The sequence below is a fragment of the Callospermophilus lateralis genome, chromosome 15, assembly GCF_048772815.1.
Source record: "Callospermophilus lateralis isolate mCalLat2 chromosome 15, mCalLat2.hap1, whole genome shotgun sequence".
Classification (NCBI taxonomy): Eukaryota; Metazoa; Chordata; class Mammalia; order Rodentia; family Sciuridae; genus Callospermophilus; species Callospermophilus lateralis.
In genome coordinates, this window is record NC_135319.1 from 36,725,132 (window position 1) to 36,745,913 (window position 20,782).

General features: G+C 34.5%; 1 protein-coding gene across 1 annotated transcript in view; it reads left to right on the plus strand.

Moving 5' to 3' along the window:
• The window catches only part of Reep3 (receptor accessory protein 3), an 87,524-nt gene that overhangs the window by 30,582 nt on the left and 36,160 nt on the right, over window positions 1-20,782 (plus strand). Inside the window, exon 2 of the mRNA XM_076834251.1 lies at window positions 14,427-14,499. Within this exon, the coding sequence (XP_076690366.1) occupies window positions 14,427-14,499 (73 nt within the window). The remainder of the gene's footprint in view (window positions 1-14,426; window positions 14,500-20,782) is intronic.

Here is a 20,782-nt window from a genome sequence, read left to right on the forward strand (position 1 = left end):
AAAAACAAATGCCGAATATCTTCTCTGATATAAGGGGGGTGACTCAAAATGGGATAGAGAGGAAGACTACCACTAAATAGGAAAGAGAGGTGGGAGGGAAAAAGAGGGAGAAGGGGAGTTTCACGGAAGATGGAAGGAGAACCTCATTGTTATACAGAAAACATAAATGATGTGGTGATGAGAAAAAGAAAAAAAAAGTGTGTCACATTAGATTGGATAGAGAGTAAGGATGGGAGAGGAGGGGAGGAGTAGGGAGGATAGGAAGGGCAGCAGAATAGAATAGACAGTATGATTGATGTATGTATATTTCATGTATGTATTATATGTCAAAATGCATTCTACTGTCAAGTATGACTAAAAAAAATAAAAATAATTCTTTTGGTAAAAAAATAAATTAAATTTTTTTTTTAAAAAAAAGAAAGTCATCAGTGTCAAACTGCCCACCCCAGCATAAAATACACAAGCTACAAGTGAACTAAAAGTATAGAAAGAAATAGATCCTTGCTCTTGGCATAAGAGAGGCTTATTTAATAGAAATTCAAATAGTTATTTAATAAAAAGGTTCAAAAATATAGAGTGATATGTGCATTTTAGCAAAAATTAATAAATCAAAAGGTGAAAATATTCTACAAAAATGTTGGCGAATACTTAGAATAAACAGAAGTAACTTTGAATCCTTAACAATCCAGTAGCAACAAGATCAGGCAGTATCCTAGGACTTGGCTTCAGATATCATTCTCCATTAACAAGAACTAGGGCACCTTTGAGAAACGGCTAATTCTAGGAATGGGCCAGAAAATATACAAGATGAGCCTGGAACATCTTGTGATGCCAGAAAATGAAGAAGTGATCAAAACAAAATGATAGAGGAATATCTCAGGGACACAGAAGCCAACTAAAAGAGATCCCAATATCCAAATCTGGAACAATTTTGAGCAACAACATAAAAAAGTATTATATTGGCCAAAGTATAAAATAAATATGTCCTGAGTCCATGCTAACATAAATAAATGAATAGATGAGAATGGGCAAATCTCCAGATAATTTATGTAGATACTCCACTCTCAAGGAAGAATAGCCTGATTCCCCACTTTTTAAGTATAGGCGGGACATAGTGACTGCTAGAGGACACTGGTAACTACCTGACATATGCTACTTCAGACAGGTGATCAGGGTTAACATTATTGAAAACAAGTTAGGTTGATAGTGTGTACCATTGATATGTGATGAAAACGGCACATCATCTTTGTTGTGTGTCTCCCAGAAACCCATGTTCAGAGGGGAACCAGGAGAAGAGCATCAGACAAATCTTAAATGATTAGAATTCTAAAGAATGCTTAACTAGTCATGTTAAATTGGCAAAGTAAGCTAATCCCAAAAACCAAAGGCTGAATGTTCTCTGATAAGTGGAGGCTGATCCATTTGGGGAGGAGGGAGGCATGGGAAAAATGGAGGAGCTTTGATTGGGCAAAGGGAAGGGAAGGGAGGGAGGGTGCATGGGGGCAGGAAAGATGGAGGAATGAGATGGACATCATCACCCTAGGTACATGTATGGTGCAACACTATATCATGTACAACCAAAGAAATGAAAAGTTGTGCTGAAATTGTGTGCAATGAATCAAAATGCATTCTACTATCATATATACCTAATTAAAATAAATTAATTTAGTTTTTTTTTTTAAATGGATAACCTAAGCTTCTACCTGACATTACATCTTATATATCAACATTTTAATTCTGCATCCAGAGGTCAAACTCAGATCCCCTGTGATGAGTTTATTACTGTTATTATAGTGAAAATGACTTAAGTCATAAGACCTTTATTATTATATTAAAGTTTTAATAAGTTCACAAAGGAAAAAAAGAATGCTCAACTAGCACACCTCAGAGCTGTCAAAGTTATCAAAAATAAGAGAGTTTGAGAAACTTGCTAAAGAGCCTGGGAGACATGTTGATTAAATAAATATAATGTGGTAAATGGATGGATTCCCAGATGGGATCCTGGAATGGAAACGAACTATATAAAAAAATAAGAAAATCTAGGGTGGGGTTATAGCTCAATGGTAGAGCACTTGCCTAGCATGTGTGAGGCACTGGGTTCAATTCTCAGCACCAAATACAAATAAATAAAAATAAAGGTCCATTGACAACAGCAATAAAAATTAAAAAAAAAAAAACACCAAAATTTAATGTACGGACTTTAGTTAATTGTAATGTGTTATTTTTTGGTTCATTAATTGTGATAAATGTAACAATTCAAAAACACAGTGGGTTTTTTTTTGGGGGGGGGATGGGTATTGGGGGTGGCACCTAAGTTCTCCTCACATATCCTAGGTAAGCACTTTGCCACTGAGCAACATCCCCAGCCCTTTTCAGATTTTGAAACAGGATCTTGCTGTGTTGCCCAGACTGGCCTTGAACTTGTAGTCCTCCTGCCTCAGCCTTCCAAATAGCTGGGTTTACAAGTCTGCACCACCAAACCCAGCTACCAATGTAAAATTTTAGTAATAGGGAAAACCGGGTATGGGGTATAAGGGAGTCCCCTGTGTGTACTATCTATACAATTTTTCTGTAAATCTCAAATTATGCCAAAGATAAAATGTTATTTTAAAGAAGTAACAGACAGTGTGACATTTTAGTTCTAATTATTATATTTCCTAAACAAGGCATTCTCTTACTGAGGTAGAACATTGATATCACCTAAGAACACTGATAAATATTAACACTGAGGGACAGTTAGTATTCAGAATACCCCACATTGTCCCAATAATGCATTATGTATTTTCATTGTTGTTTTTAATACAGAATCCAATCAAGAAACACTGAATTTAATTGCCAATTCTCTTTAGTCTCCCTACCATCCTACCATAGAGCAGGACCTCATGAGGAAGAATTTTGACACTTCTTTTTAATTAATAGATCTACTGCCCTCTCTGTAATTATTTTTCTGTGTTTCTTTAGGCAGGGGGAGGAAGGTAGCCAAGTAGTGACTGGTGGAGACTACTGTTTCTCAAGAGTGATGGTGGAGTCATCGAGAAGCACCTTTCATGAAATAATGAACGGTGTTCCCTCAGAGACAAAGGCCTTGGTAGTGCCAACCAGCCAGCAGGCTGGCTTTATGCTGTAATCACTGATGTCAGAATTAAATTAGATGGTGGTGTAGTTCTTATGGCATGTTTGTTTCTTTTTCTGTTCAGTTGTCCATGATAGAAATAAATTTCCGGGCTGGAGATGTGGCTCAGTTGGTAGCTTACTCGCCTAGAGTGTGTGAGGCACTGGGTTCGGTTCTCAGCACCACATAAATGTGAAATAAAGATACTGTGTCCACCTAAAAACTAAAGAAATAAATATTTAAAAAAAAAAAAAAGAAAGAAAGAAATTTCCACTTCTGATTTTCATGTAGTAAGAAAGCACTTAGACATTCCTTCTGTTGAGGGGCCATCTCAAGAAAATGTGGAGAATATTTTTAAAAGCTTTTACAACGTTAGATTCTGGTTATTGTTTTGGTAATATAATTTTCGTTATTGTTTTTTGCCCTGCAGAATAAGGCTACCAAACCTTTCAAGCCCATTAATGAAAGACATGCAGTGTGCCTATGAGAGGAGGCAGAGCTCTCAACATGAAGAGGGAGATTGTTCTAGCTGGGGGGAGTGGCATGGGAAAAATTACTGAGTTGGAGATACTCGAGGTGTTAGTATCCTTTGAATTAAGGAAATGAAGGAAGTGGTTTAAGAAATATGAAAAGAGAATTTTTTTGGTTTCCAAATCATCACAAATTTCATTTTAATTAAAAAGAAGGGCTGGGGATGTAGCTCATTGGTTGGGCACTTGCCCAGCAAGTTTGAAGCCCTAGGTTTGATTTCCCCATACCACAAAGAGAAGAGGGGGGGAAAAATAAAGCAATAGCAAGTTCGTGTATGTGTGTGATAGAATGCCACAGTCTGACTGGGCACAATTCAGGAGCCACTTCTCAAAAGAAATGAACTTTATTTTTAGAACACACACACCACACCACACAGCTCCTCAGGAAAAACCCTCAGAGCCCAACTGCCACCACCAGCTTCCCACAAGCCTCTCTCCCACCCCCGAGCCTCTTCACCTACCACAATCCTCCTGCTCTTGAGGCCGATTGGCTGGGTCGCATGGGCGGAGCCAAAAAAGTCCCCCAGTGAGCAGCTCCGTGGTCTGAAAGGGCAGGGAAACAGCCCAATGAGCATCACCGCAGAGGAGCCAATCAGCTAGATGTTGCTGGGGCCGCTGTGAGCCAATCATCAGCCGGCAGTCTGGAAGTTTGCTGGCAGCTGAAAGTTTGCTGGGGCCCCTTCGGCTGTGGCTCTCAACAATAGAAGAAATAGTTCCTTGCATGTAGTATGCCATCTGTGATTTCTGTTTTTGTCCACTGGAAAATTAAAAGTTCTTTGGAAGCAGAATATTAAATTCACTTCAGATTGGATGGTGCCTTGTAAAGAGTTCTATTGTTCTTTTTGGGTGTGGAGGGGGGCAGTGCTGGGGATTGAACCCAGGGCCTTCTACCAACTGAGCTACATTCCCAGCCCATCTATTGCTCATTTTTGAAGTGACTGTAGATAATAGTAACTTAGATAGCATTTTAGGTATGAATGTTTTATGTGAAGAGTTGGCATAAATTTTAGACCTGAGTTCAATTTAGGAAAGTTCACTTCCCGGTCATGAAGTACTGAATGAACTCCACAAAACAGGATAGAATCCCTGTTTTCCTGACTCATCTTTTTATTTGCATAGAGGAATGTATTTTAGGAGAGGAAATTTTCTCAACTTTTTCAGGATTTTCTTGTGTGTGATTTTCCTTTACCATCCTTTTTAAAACCTTAGATTACAGCTGAATTCTCAAGTTATCTTTAAGTGGAAGGGGCTAACAGTAAGTTTAGGTTTTACAAATCCTATGGTTAAGGAGCTAAATAAAGCAAACAGTTCCTCTGAGTTAAGAGTTGCTCAGGAGTCAGGAGTTGCTCAAATGCTATGAGTAATCCTTAACCCCTTCAAGTACAGCTACCTAACCAGTTTGAAAGGAATTGGAGAATGTGATGGATGTTGATTGAAGATATGGACATTCCTACATGTAGACTTAGTACACGGTTAAAAAAAATGGGTCTCAGCTCTCTTTATATATGATACTAGCATCTTAGTGGATCACGATTAAAATTACTTAGATAACTTCTGATTGTTGACTTCATTCAACTACTAATGTTGAGGATCTAGTGTGAGTATGAAGCACAGTTTTCTTATTTGGGTTTTATTTTTTGATAGAGAAGAAAGAACAAAGGTCTTGAAATTAGAAGCTCTATGTTTATTACGTTTTGGCTTCAATACTTGTTGGGCACATAGTTCCTAAAATCCTTAATATCTCTGAGACTTATTGCCGCAGTCCGGCTGCAGCAAAATAACTGGGGGGTGACGAGCAACTTGTGTAGATTGATACAGCAGGAGTGGGAGCCGTTTATTGTAGGACAGGAGGGGTATATATACATTACACACAGCTTATCTTAATTAACATAAACTAGATACAGCAGTCAACCAATAAGGAATCTCCACACTTAATGGCTCGTTGGCATTATTTCACAAACCACTCCCTCTGGCAAAATGCCAGGCGCCATCTTGACTTGTTTACAGACCCTAACATTTATTTCTATCATTTGTAGAAATAGAGTAGTAACTTCCATTCCATGTATGAATTTTTTATTCATAATGACTGTCAGAAGGGGAAAATGGCAGCTGGAAAAGTGGTATGCTGTTTACCAGGGACCAGCATCTTCTTTAAGCTATGTGTGCCCTGCTGTGGAACTCTGCCCACAGGAGACTAAGTTACTTGAATGCTTCAAGGGTTTGTAACCCCTGGTTCTACAGTGTATTATTCTGTACCGAGTTCACTCTTTTTTAAAAAAAAAAAAAAAACATTTTTATTTGGTTGAGGTTTACCACGCAGTAGGCCTTTGTGGTAGAAATGGGGGTGTGGCTAGGGAAGAGAGAACCAGGGGATGAGGAAGTCAGAGTCTGATTTAATGTGGTTTGCTTTTTTCCCTCTAGTTTTATCTTTAGCTTTCTTTTGGAGTAGAAATTAAAAGCTCTGGAATAAAATTAGAAGTTTAGCTGTAATAACATGGAAATTCCAAGCTTCATAGCTCTTGATGACTATTATTAAAATCATGTATAAAGTCTTTCAAAGGAATGCTTACTGTTTTCTTTTCTCCTTTGCAGTTTTAAACTTGTACATTTGGTTCCAGAGTTCAGGATTTGCAAGGTTTTTTTTTTTTTAACGGGTTTGACCTTTGCTTCCTGTATGTAATTTTCATATTTTTCTTTAAGGTTATATTCATTTAACCATTGTTTTACTAAATACTAATTCTCAACTAGTAGAGATTTTTAGCAATAAAGTGTTTTTCATAAAATGTGTATAAGGCAAAAGTTACACATTATTTTGGCAGTGATTATGCATGAACTTTTGCTTTCCAATTGGCTGTTTAAACAATGGTTGAATGACCTTTGGGAAATTTATAAGAGGAGGAATATGCACAGGTTTGTTATCACTAGACTGTGTACCACTGGTAATTGTTTGGTGTTAAGTAAGCACAAATTAATTATGTTCAGGATTCACTAAGTTGTTTCAGTTCACGTAACTCTACTTTCTTTTATAGTGATCTCTTATATTCATTTTAATATCTAAGTAAAGGATAGAATTTGGCAAAAGTTGGAATAACCTAAAGTCACTTTCATATTACTTTTAAAAGTTCAGGGCTGGGGATATTGCTCAGTTGGTAGAGTGCTTCTCTCAAATGCCCAAGGCCCCAGGATCAATTTCCAGCACCACTAAATAAATGAATGAATGAATGAATGAATTCCAGTTAGACCGAAGCCATCTTATCATACAGAAAGCATATTGCTTAATCATAATCAGTTTTCATCCAAAACCAAAGTAAACATAATATTGTCACACCATAGTTTTGTTGATGATGCAGAATTTAGAAACTCAAATTGTTGGAGCTTACTTATAAAGATTCTCATTCCCAGTTGATTCTTATGCAGACAGGTTTGGAAACTATTAAAACACTTACAGGGGATGCTTTTTTCAAACATTTATTGGATATGCTTTTCTTAATATTTTTCTCAGAGAACTCAATAATCAATGAAATTAAGTTGCCTGAGGCACCTGTTAATTTTACTCATCTCTTATTTGTGAGATTCCTAAGAAATTTTTTTTCTTGGGGGAGGGGGAATTACTTTGAAAAAACTTAGAAAAACTACTCTTACAAAATAAACTATTTCTAGAATTTCTTATGAATATTAAGATTGTGATTGTTTTTAAAATTCACTATAGTCTGTATTAATGCTGGAAAAGTAATATTCAAACAGAATTGGAGTGAATTTTGGTAGACAGTGATTTTTGCCTTTTTCTGTTTCTTAATCTTGGTATGCAGCCATTTTTAAACTTGGTTGTCATAATGGGCCACCTTTTTTATTTCACTGAATTCTTTGAGTACCCTACGTGTAGTATTCCACTGTCCTGAAAGAAAGATGTTCCAGTTTTCCTTGGCTAAAACACATGTAGGCAGTGGCATGCTGGTAATGCTTACCAGCTGGGGGAGAGAGGACTGATTTATATCATTAGCTAATTCCCATGATGTAAAATGCCCCCTACAATGGCCCATTTCAAACTACCAGTGTGATCTCACTAAATGGCCTATTTTAAGCTGCCAGTGTGACCTCACTAAATGGCCTATTTTAAGCTGCCAGTGTGACCTCACTGAAAAGAGATGTACACTTAGTGTTTTTCCCCATACAGATTGACAAAATGCTCATACTTTCCAGAGCACAGTAGAATGTACTCAAATAATTAGAAGTAAAATAATCAGAAAATGATGAGTTTTTTAGTATTTACTGTCTTTATTGTTAGTATATTTTATATGTATAAATTATTTTACTGTAAGGATATCCAAGAAATTTTCCCTGCTTACCTTTATGTAAATAGATTGTTTCAAAATGAGAAAGAACTTTTACTTTGCATTTTTTACTTTATTCTGTCTTAAAGAAGCTCTCCAGTTAATTTTTTTTTTCTTTTTCTTTTTCTTTTTTTTTTGGTACCAGGGATTGAACCCAGGGCCACTTAACCACTAAGCCACATCCCCAGCTCTCTTTTGTATTTTATTTAGAGACAAGGTTTCACTAAGATGCTGAGGCTGGCTTTGAATTCAAGATCATCTTGCCTTAGCCTCCTGAGCCACAAGCTTGTGCCACTGCGCCCAGCTTCCAGCTGATTTTTTTGTTGGGGAACCACTGGTAGTTCCCAAATATAGCTGTACAAACTGAATTATTTTTTTATGATTGCCTGACACCTTATAGCTGAATTTGATGCTTAATTGTACTGAGTCCTACCTATTTTTGTTCTCTCATGTTCTTTCAAGTGATTTGAAAAATCTTTTTACCAAATGTATATGTGAAAATAAAAATAAGAGAAGTGAGACTAGAAGAAAATAACAAGCAAAGAAAATCAAAATCTGATAAGAATAAATATAAATCTACCAATTATAGGCTACTACAGTTCAACTAGAGATTTGACTGTGTTTGCTGGCAATCGATGAAAAATAGCAGCAACAGAAAAAAAAGGGAATAATATAATTCTTATCCAATGTAAAGAGGAGCATCATTTTCTCAAAAATAAATAAATAAATAAAAGAGGAAGGAAGGAAGCTAAGCATTGTACTATAGTACTGAATTCCAAAGTAAATTTCATACATGAAATTTCATATAGAAAGACAATAACTAATAAATAGATGCTACCCTTACTTAGCACTTAGTATTTATAGGTTTTATATAGTAGTTTCTTAAAATATACTTCAAAAAAAGTTAGAATGTAATATCACTTTTCCCCCAAAGAAGATCAACCTCCAAAAGTTAGGATGACACCACCTAGAGGAATAAAATTTAGAGTAAAGACAGCAAAAGATTATGGCAGGTCTACTGAGTTTCTGTTCTTTGTTGGTGAGGATATGTTGTGTTGTTTGTTGACAAGCGCTCTGAGATCAGGGTCAGCAGAACTGAATGCAGAGAATGACCATCTTCATCACAGGAAGGGATATAGCAGAGGAACTTCTGCCCATTGTCCATCCCCACTCCAGGATACATTATGAAATTATACTTATCTAGTATAACCTGGATTACAAATGGAGTTTATACTATGTGATAAAAGCCTGGAATGTTGTATATTGTGTGGATTTTTGAGACTGTGTTAATTCTGACTAACTCATCCTAACCTAAGACATCCTTCTTCCATCATTATGATTTTTTAGCAAGTTTTTAGTTGTTGCTGGACTTTGTTTTATTTATTTTTTGTGGTGCTGAGGATGGAACCCAGTGCCTCACACATGCTAGGTGAGCACTCTGCCTCTGAGCTACAACCCCAGCTCTCCATCATTATGTTTTTTGATCCTATAATTTATTTTGTTTATTTAATACTTTCTCTCCCATTTTAATTATTCTCTAATTGAGTTAGTTTTAGTCCTTTAATCTAATGGAACACCATCATTGATCTTTTTTTGGGAGGGGATTCTGAAAGCAGAGAAATAAGGAGAATTTACCAATTAATTCCTACATGAACATAATATCTAGATTGTTATCAGCAATAAACTGTTCCATTTATTTTATTTTTATTTTTTATTTCTCTTTTTAGACGTACATGACATTAGAGTGTCTTTTGACATTGTATACATACATAGAGTATAACTTCCCATTCTTTTGATTGTACATGATATGGAATTACACTGGTCAAATATTTGTTGCATTTAATTTTAACAAGCTATCATTTGCATTCTTTTATACATTAGAGAGAGAATTCACAATGTCAAAATTTTAGGTGTAAATAGTTTCAAAATTAAATGTTCACATCATTACTAATATTTATTGAGCTTTTTTTTTTTCTTTTAGGAGTGATTGACACACGGCATTATTGTTCTAAACCATATTTTACTACTTCAGAAACACAGTCCTCTGGTTGTTTTTTTTGTTTGTTTGTTTGTTTGTTTGTTTGTTTGTTTTAAAAGAAGAATGCCCCATGGCTGCTATCTCTTCTGCTTTACATCTATAAACAGTTTTTTTTAATCCACTTTTGAAAATGGTCCTTTAAAATGGGTATTTTCATGTATTCCTGGTAAGAATATACATTGTTATTTCTTTCTAATTAGCAGTTTGGACATATACACATATGTATATATAATATATATATATATATATATATATATATATATATATATATATATATATATATATATACACATTCATGTTTTTTTTCTATCCTACTATATATATCAAAATTTCAGTCCATTTGACCCAGTGATTTCACTTTTAGAAAAATGTCATTAAGAAATAAACAGAGATTGTAAGTCAAGTGAACATGCCTGGCTTTAAATCCAGCCACCAAACTTGCAAATTGTATGATCCTAGGTTAGTTTCCTAGCTTCTTTAAGATCCAGTTTTTATATCTGTAAAACAGCAAAATAACACCCATTTCCAGGTGTTATTGTGTGAATTAATGAAGTAATGCATGTAAAGTGCCTAACATTGTACCTCTTATAAAGTGTTAATAAGTAATTGCTGCTATGATTAATTAAAGAATGTTCATCATAGCACTGGTTAAGATAGGACATGTAGGAAGTGATTTGAATGATTTTCATTCATATAAGGGAATTCTATCCCATGTATTAAATTATGTTATAAAAGAATGTTTAAAGGTGTAAGAAAATGCTTATAATGTAGCATTGAGTGAAAGGCCAGGATAAAAGTCTCTCTGTGCCCTAAGGTGTAAATTATGTTTTAAATTATGTTCTAATTATGCTTCTAAAACATATTAATAATTTTTTCTAAAGATACAGAAAAAAATGAAAAAGAGTAGCTCACTGTTAATAATTCTTAAAGCTAGATGATAAGTGTATGGTGATTCATTATACTAACACTATTTCTATGTTTTATTTTTTCATTGTAAGTTTTTGAAAGGAATGATAATAAAAATAATAGATTTATTTTTAAACAGTTAGAATCTTAGTATTATTGCTTTGTAACCTGTTTTCATCAGTTTCATTATTAAACTATTAATGGTTTTTATGGTTTTTTAAAGCAATTGGGAGATTAATGTATCAGACTTGTGAAAACATTGGGAAAGCCCTTTAACAAAAGGAAAAGATGATTCACTTAGTGTCAGAAAAACTGGTGATTTTTATATTGTTATGTACTTTCCTGAATCTTCTAAAAATTCATAGTAAGATGCTTTTAGGGTCTAAATTAGAGAAAGAAGTTTTAATCAGTGTTTCATGAAATGATTGATAGCTTTTTTTTTCTTTGCAGTGCTGGGGATCAAACGGATTCTGATACCTTTTATGATTTGATGACATAATTACATGTAATATTCAGAACTCTCCTATTAGTTATTTTTAAGACTTGACTTTTAACATACCATAATTCTCCAAAATAATTTTGGTTAAAAGATAGATTGTGATAGAACATCTGTCTAGAAAAAGCTATTTTAAATATTTTCCACATATGAAAAATGTAAGGACCATTTCCCACTATTTCATTTCCTTTACATTTTTTTCCATTTAAAAATAATATAGATTTTTTAACATAACCAGTGTTCATACATTTCAAAAGGCAGTTTCACCTTAGTGGCAGTGAAGGGTATCTTAAGTATTTTGACAAAGTTCTCTCTCTAATTGGAAAAAAGATGAACAGGAAATGAGTAACTATTTCTTCCTTCCTCTGTAACTGAAAAAATATTCAAATTTATAGGTGATTTTCATTTGTAGCAAACATTCCCTTTATAAACCCTGACTTTATTTTGTAGGTGGCCTGCTAAAATTCACTTTATTTTATTTTATCCATGTGCTCATGCTTTGGCTTTATGCCCTACCTCCCAGGCTGCAAACATCTCCAGTAGACCCCACTGTTAAAGAAAATAAACCAAAAAGAAAAACTCTAGAAAATAATACTAATAGGAATGGTCCTGAAAAATTGTCCTACTTTTCATTAAGACATTTAATCTTTGCCATGTTCCAAATGCTATACATTATTGTTTTCTACTATTACAGGAAAGAAGTGTTAGAAATATTCTGTTTGTTCAGATTATTTTATTCAATACAGAGGTTAAGAAATAAGGGCAAACACCAATGTGCATATTATCAACTAGCACCAAATCCTTAGAATATTTAAGAAAATTATCTATAGTGGAAGCTAGTTATATACTTAAAAAAGTCAAATAATCTAAAATAGAATATACTAAATGCAAAATGAAATTCTGAGAAATTCCTCTAAAATTCTAAATAAAAGTAATATAGATGGTTTTTGCAGGAAAATTGGATCTTAAGGGAAAATATCTGATTTAATTAAGCAAGAATTAAAAAGAAGAAAAGAAAGAAAGGAGAGGGGAAAAGATGGGGAGGGAGCCATTCCAGGCAAAAAGCATACACTCAGGACTGAAGTAGAAATGCAGCAGGCGCAATGAAGGACCCGTGTTGGAGCAGATGGTGTATATAAAGCAGTGCTCTTCAAATTATGTTTTGATGAGCCCCCACATGGGCTGGTCAGCAAGCAAGTGAGGCAGCCAGCCACTGAAGTCTTCAGGCAAGGCTTGGCTACAGGTGTATTAAAAAGACTGATCTGACAGTGGACACAGGACTGGGCTGGAAACTATCCAGTGAGTCAGATGAGATGGCATGAGCCCAAGTGAAAATAAGTATTGGCCACAAGGTTGAAAATAAAGCAGGAAGGATGGATGCATGTACTCTGACCAAGGAAGAACCAACAAGACTAAATTGCAGATTAGATGGATTTGTCTGCCAAGGGAAGCAGGAGACAAAGACCTCTACAAAAGAATGATAGAAAGAAGCATCTCATGTTACATTTAAATCTGGTGGCACTAGATTATATGAAAATATGGAAGATAATACCTTGAGTGTGCCCATGTTCTCTGGATTGAAATTATGAACTTGAAAATGTAAAATAGAACTCTGATGGCTTACTTATGGGATTATACCTAACATCAACCGTGAGGACAAACAGAGTTGCCCTGGGAACCTAGTTCTTGTTTAGACCTTGGGTAGTTATTTTCTTATAAAGCCTAAACTGAAACATTTCTGGACTGTGTGTGGGAGGGGGGGACCAGGCATAAAGTTTAACTGAAAAGTCCTGAGCTCTGTGGCACAGCTAAAATTCCTATTGACAGAGAGTGGGAGTTGGTGCTTCTGTGGCATTTCCAGGGTAGTCCTGTTAGGTAAGGCAGAATTGTTAGTGATGGGCTTCTAGTTGCTAAGGATAGAATCTGCAACCGAGGACTTAGTATTCCTCCTCTGACCTGGTGACACAAGCCATAAACCAAATGATAAGGAAGTCACCAGAAATTTACTGCCCTCACCTTCCTCAAGTAAATTCTATAAATGAACTAAAAATAGAGATTTAAGTATTTATTCAGTGTAAGAAAGACTTTATTATATGAATAAATACAAATATTTATTCAATATGAAGGGTCACAAATATACTATATATGTTATATGCTGATGTGTGTCCTCCTGAAATTCATGTGTTGGTGTCATAACCCCTGTTCCTCATTCATGTGTGGAAGTTTTAACTCCCTGTACCTCAGAAAGTGTCTGATTTGGGTCTTCAAAGAGGTGATTAAGTTAAAATGGCATATTTGAAATAGATCTTAATCCAATATGATTGTGTCCTTATAAGAAGAAATTAAAACACACAGATTTAAGAGGCAACTGTGTGAGGACACAATCTTCTTTTTAATTTACTTTCATGGATTTCCTACATTTTCCAAATGTAATTCAAAGGACCATAGAATATGTTTTTGTGTTGCAAAACAGATTTAAAAGTCAGTTTTTTTAAAAAAACAAATCTTTCATTCCACGAAACTGGTATCCAAAATATTGAATTATCTTTTTGTTTTAAAAAACATATTTTGACTTTGCTTTTCTAAGTGGATTTAGATTATACACTTATTTGCCTTCATGCAAATTTACAGTTATAAGTTTACTAAAATACTTTTTTTTCTATTAGGTTAGTTTTCTTGATTAGCTTTTTGTTAAAAGCGTTGTTGCAACCAGACAGGCTTGTTGGCACATGTCTACAGTTCCTGCCATTCAGGAAGTTGAAACAGGAGGTTGTCAAGTTGGAGACCAGCCTCTGAAACTTAGTGACCCTGTCTCAAAATAAAAAGGGTAGGGGTTTTAGCTCAGTGGTAAAGTGCCCCTGGGTTTGATTCCCAGTAGTGGGGGTGGAGAAGGTGTAGCCCATGATAGAGCACTTGCCTAGCATGGATGAGGCCCTGGATTAGACTCTCATAACCATAAAATAAAATAGAAGCATTGTTGTGTTTAATTAGTTTTCTCCTTTTTTATTTTTAGACTGGTGTTTGGAATGCTTTATCCTGCATATTATTCATACAAAACTGTGAAAACAAAAAACGTGAAGGAGTATGTAAGTATAGTTTTATGAGTGATTATTTCTCAATTTATCAATGATGCAAAGTATTGGAAAATTACTGTTCTTTTAGAAACAGCTGGAATAATATGTTCGGTGAAACTGATGTAAATGGTTAAAAACTAGCTTTGACAACAACTCCAAAGTGGATCTTAAAAAATAGTTCACTGTTAGTTGGCATCTAAAGAAATATGCAGTTCCCATGATGAGTAATTGGATAGTTCTTAATATAGTCTGTAAATTCCAGTATAATAAGGGTTTGGGGATTTTTTGTTTGTTTGTTTGACTTTTGGGGGGAGGGTTGTGGCTTTTCTATCCTTGTAAATTTATAGGTGCACTGAGAATATCTTTCTTTTCCATGCAAAATTCTTTTCCTCTTTCATAGGCCTTTTAACACTTTCTAATTGATTTAAGTATGCAGATATTCTATCACTACTAACAACTGCAATCTTTTTTCTTCTTGAATTGTGCTGTATTTATAATGATTTTGTTTTTAATCCTCAATATTTTTTATTTCAGTTTACTCTTTCCTATTCCTGATTTTTGTTGTTATTTATTCATTGTTTTATCATTTTCTGCAAGTTCTGCTCTTTCCCAGCCTTAACCATACTGTTTAATAGAAAATGGCCTTTCTCCCATATGAATCACTGGCATGGTTTACCATGTTTGATGGAGTGAAATTTCAGAGAAAATTTTCTTATTCTGAATGTTGCCTACAAATAGAATTGAATAATCTGTGACCTTTTGTGACTAGCTTCTTTCACTTAGCATATGTTTTCAAGGTTCATCCATGTCTTAGTGTGTATCAGTGTTTCATTCTTCTTTGTAGCTAAACAATATCCCATTGTATTGATAAATGAAAAACACATTTTGTTTATTCATCTATTGACAGACATTGGAATTGTTCTGTTTTGCCTATTATGAATAGAGCTGTTTATGTATAAGAATTTGAGTACCTGTTTTTTAACTCTTTCACATATATAGCCTAGTTCTTTGTAAAGAATCTCAAACAGAAGTCTTGTCATCCAACTCATCAAATGATCAGAATTCAGATCATAATTATTCTATATTTTGGGTTTTAGGGAAGAAGCCATAGACCTTTATAACTAACCTATTCTACTGAACTGTTACTGACATTTTTTTCTCTTTATGTGAAACTAATTTTTGTAATGAACTGTATTTTACTAATCGATTCAAATAGTGGAATAAATTTAGCAGAGGTAAAGAACTTAGTTGAGTGGTGAAGTTTTTCTATCCTTATATAGATTTCTTGGATTTAGAATTAGTGAAATCACCTTAAAAGATGGAACCACATTAAGTTTTAGTCATTTAAATTCATCTTATAGGGCTGAGGTTGTAACTCAGTGGTAGAACACTTGCCCAGCACTTGTGAGGCACTGGGTTCAATCCTCAGCACCACATTAAAAATAAACAAATAAAATATTATGTCCATGTACAACTAAAAAAAAATTAATAGATAAATTTCTCTTTAAAAGTACTTGAAGAATGTATTTTAACATATAATAAATATTTCAAGAATTATTTTATAGCACAGACCTATATTAGTTTTTTAGAAGCCAGCACTTAGTTTCATTAACAATGCTTCTCAAGCTGCCTATTGGGAAAGACCAGTTTTGTTTTGCTTTTTCCAAGAAGTCATTGACCAATGTTTTTGAAAAATAAAATAAAATAACTAGTAATTAGAAAAAATGAAATAAAAAAACGTGAAATACAACCCAGATTTTTTTATTACTCATTTCAATAGACATGAAATTACTATCAATTTTTATACTTTAGCAATATAGTAATACTTCACATCCTTGCACAATTCCCTAGACAATACTCTGCCCTACTATGAAATAATTTAATTGGAATTCTGTTTTGAATGGTTAAAAACAAGAGTTTCCCACCATTTCTAAACACCATGAAAATATGAATGAATAGTGGAGTATACAATTGACTAATGCTTACTGAAAGTGAATTGTTTCCTATTTGGTTTACTTTTTGTTTGATTTGGTTTGGTTGGTTGGTGGGTTTGAATTTTTTATTTTGTTCATTTGTTTTTTGTTTTTCAATACTGGGGATTGAACCTAGGCCTTGTGCATGCTAGGCAAGCACATTGCCTCTGAGCTACATCTCCACCCTACCTCTCCCTATTTGGAATATTTTTGATGCTATTATTAAATGAGATCTTTATCTGATTAGTTGTACAGTTGAAGTACAGGGTAATATGCCTCTCATCAGTGTTACCTATAAAGCATTCCAGAGACCCAAGATATGCAACAATTGGTGTGACTTTGTGTACATACTTATATTTAAGATACTCTCTTGTGTCCTCTTCCAAATTTGTTTGATTTTTATTGGGGAAAATGTTGAAGTATAAGTTGAAAGTGACGTTTGGCTCAGAGGCTCTTATCAGCAGATAAGAAATATTACCCCCTAAAGTAAAAATAAAAGGGAAAGGGAAAGGAGGAAGCAATAAGAAATATGAAAGTATTAAATAAATTGTAATAAAAACAAGTCGAGGGGCTGGGGATGTGGCTCAAGCGGTAGCGTGCTCGCCTGGCATGCGTGCAGCCCGGGTTCGATCCTCAGCACCACATACAAACAAAGATGTTGTGTCCGCCGAAAACTAAAAATAAATATTAAAAAATTCTCTCTCTCTCTCTCTCAAAAAACAAACAAGTCGACCTGTGTGTGCAAATGATGTCAAAAGAGAAGAAAAAATGTGTTTTATGGACTGACCTAAGAACCATTATAAAAAGACTAGTCCATTTATCACTATGCATCAATTTTACTTCATTAATTTTAATTTTCAAAGACTTGAGAAGATGCTTAAGAAAACACAGAAATTTATTTATTTATTTATTTGGTACTGAGGATTGAACCCAGGGGTGTTCAACCATTGATTCAATCCCTAGCCCTTTTTTATATTTTAATTAGAGACAGGGTCTTGCTGAGTTGCTTAGTGCCTCACTAAGTTGCTGAGGATGGCTTTGAACTCCTGTCTCAGCCTCTGGCTACAGGCATGTACCACCATACCCATTCCAGATTTTTATTACTAATTCTGCTTTGTAAATTTAATTTGGCCTGTGAAGAAAATTCATGAACATTCTTAATCAAAATCAATAAAGTTTGATATATTTTGATATATATCTATGTATGTATATGTGTATTTATTTAGCATGTTGTTTTGCATTGCTGTTTTTATGTTGTTGTAATGCTTTTTAGCAGATCATTGCCTTTTTTCAGCATTGGGTATTGAACTCAGGGATTTTCTCATTACTAAGCAAGTGCTATACCACTGATCTATACTCCCAGCTGAATGTAGAATTGTTTCTAAAGAATAACTAATCATTAACAAAGTAAGAAATATCTTATGCAATTTTGCTATAATTCTGTTACCCCCCCAAAAAAAGTTTTCTTAACCATTCCTGTGGGAAAACGAGAGTAACTGGTAAAATAAACTAGGGAACTAGAAAGGCAAGTGGCTAGAGCTGGTTTGATAATTACATGGTAATTAGCACTGTTTCATAAGTAAAATGAGTTGAAAACCAAAAATAGTCAGGCACTGCAACAGGAAGGGCAGGATGTCGGCCTTTGAGAAGGAAACACAATATATAATTGTGTTTATTTTACTAAATATAAAATACTAAAATATAAAAAAGGGCTGGAGATTGGCTTGGTTATCTCCTGGTAACCTAGTTGTCTAACATCAAGGCTGTTAAACTAAGTTGAGATGTCATCTTGTAATAATAATATCTTTTATATATATGATTTTCTACCAATATCAAAATAATTTCGCATATTATTATTTCCAATTACTTCTCTAATACCACACTCTTAGAGGCTTAAAATGACATAAATTTATACTGATGTAGTCCGAGAGGTCAGAAATCTAGAATGGGTCCACAGGGCTACATTCCTTCTGGAGGCTCTAAGGGAAACTATCTGCTTCCTTTTCCAGCTTCCACAAAGTAGTTCTTAGTTCTTAGTTCCACATGCTTAGCTATTTACTTTCCAGCTTCCTTGGCTTCGTTCTCTGTTCCTCAGTCTTCAAAGCAGTCAACTTTGGACCTTTTAATGCTTCCAGGTCTCTTGTTCTTTCCTTCTGCCTGCACTGGGCCCATTTGAGTAATCTAGAATACATACCCCCCCCCCCCCCCCCCCCGCTTCACCATGTTGCCTAACATATTCATAGTTCCTAGGGACTGGAACATGGATATTTTGGAAAAATAAGGCATCATTCTGCCTACCCTCATAATATCCCACTCATCCTTGCTGTAGCCCTATTAAGTAGGCAAGAAAGATATTTCTGAATAATGAATGAAGGGGTAAATAAATAAGACAGGGAAAAAAGTTGACTTTAAATGTATATCAAATATTAAATGATGTTTATAAGAGCATGCACATTTCTTTAGTGGATTGATCTACCTTCTCAGCTTTGATTCTTCTGGGTTATGGCATATATATAATCCAGTCTGAACACTTAAGCCTAGTTTCTCTTTGGTATTTGATTATGACCTAAATTCTGCTGATATCTACTTCAAAACTATTTTCTAAAAGCAAACATTTTGATTAATTTACTTCATCCCACCCTAACTACTACCATTCCCCTTACGCCTGCAAGTGGTAGATTGCACCTGATAAAACAGATGCTGTGTTCAAATCAAAACAAATGGAAAGTTGCTGTGTATTTTGGCAACTTCCCTTTCTTCCTTTGCCTATTTTTAAAACAGAGCTTTCCTAGGATATAATTTCCTGTATAGTGTGGCTGATATGGCCTACTTAAAGACTTTCAGTCTTGCAGTAATTGAAATGTAAACTTACTGAAGAATTAGTATGGTTTTGCAAATTTTTTCAGGCTCATACTATATTATGACTTGAAAATAGAGTGTTTACTTCCAAGTCATGTGTAATTGCTGTAGCTTTTCTAGGAAACCAGTGTTCTTATTCTAAGAATGTTAGAGAAAGCAGCAATGAAAAAGTTGGCTAACAGCACTTAAAAAATTAAAATCAGGCATTTGATCCTGAAATTTACTGTGAGCAAGAACAAAGAACAGGAAAAACTCTGGGAGATTACACTTTTAAAGGTGCAGAAAAGACCCTCAAAACCATTGATTTGGTTTTTTAAAATGACCCAATTTTTGACTGAATAGTTAGGTGATATGAAAAAGAACAAATATACCACATGCCACTTTTACAGTTTTTTTGTTTAGTAAAATGTAAAGTTCTGTGCTAGTTTTAGGGTGGAGATACAAGGGGGAAAAATACTAAAGAGCAATTCTTTATCATCAAGAAATGTTCCCTAAGTATATTTTAATATTTTTTATTAAAAATATTCATTCAAGAGCTAGGGATGTAACTCTGGTAGAGCGCTTGCCTACCATGTGCAGGGCTCCCCTGGATTTAATCCCTGACCTTGCCCCCCATTTTTTTTATTTGATTCAAAGGTTTTAACAATAGAGAGAGTTTAAAGATTAGCCTACTGATTAACATGGGATTTCTTACACTGAAAACTAGTGTTATAGGACCACATGCTTAGCTGTTTACTTTCCATTTTGATCTACTTCTAATTTAGTTTTTATTTGTATTAAATCAATACTTGCTTTAAACTCTAGAAGTCCATTAGTTTTCCAAGGCATAAGCATATGAAAAACAAAACTTTCTCACTCTCTCATACCTATTTCTAAATATCTAGAGGCACTATTTTCAATTGTTGTATTTGAATCTAGTATTTATTTCCAAATTCTAGATAACATGCCTACTTTGCTATTTCTTAGTTTTTCAGATGGGCATTGTGACTTGACTTCCTTCTGTGAAAGATGATTTCATAGTTACCAGTGCCACACATGCATATTTCCCTGTCCCAACAGCTTCCCAGTGTCACTACAGTGAAATTTGAATTGGATCAATATTCAATATTTATGTTAAATAGGCTAAGTTAGAGAGAAGCAGATTATAAAGATAAACACTAAGTCCAGTGAGTGGCAAACGCCTATATTCTCAGCTATGGTGGAGGCTGAAGCAAGAGGATTGAAAGTGTAAGACCCATCTGGGCAACTTAGTGAGACTCCATCAAAATTAAATTGAATTTTAAAAGGATGTGGATGTAGCAGGGGTAGAGTGCATAGTTTGTGCAGGGTCTATTCTCTATTCCCAGCATCCTAAAAAAAAAAAAAAAAATAGTGCAGATAAAGAACAGAGCATCAGGAATCAAGCTGCCTTGATTATCACATTTATCCTACCCCTTACTGGCTGTATCTTTAAGTGAGTCATT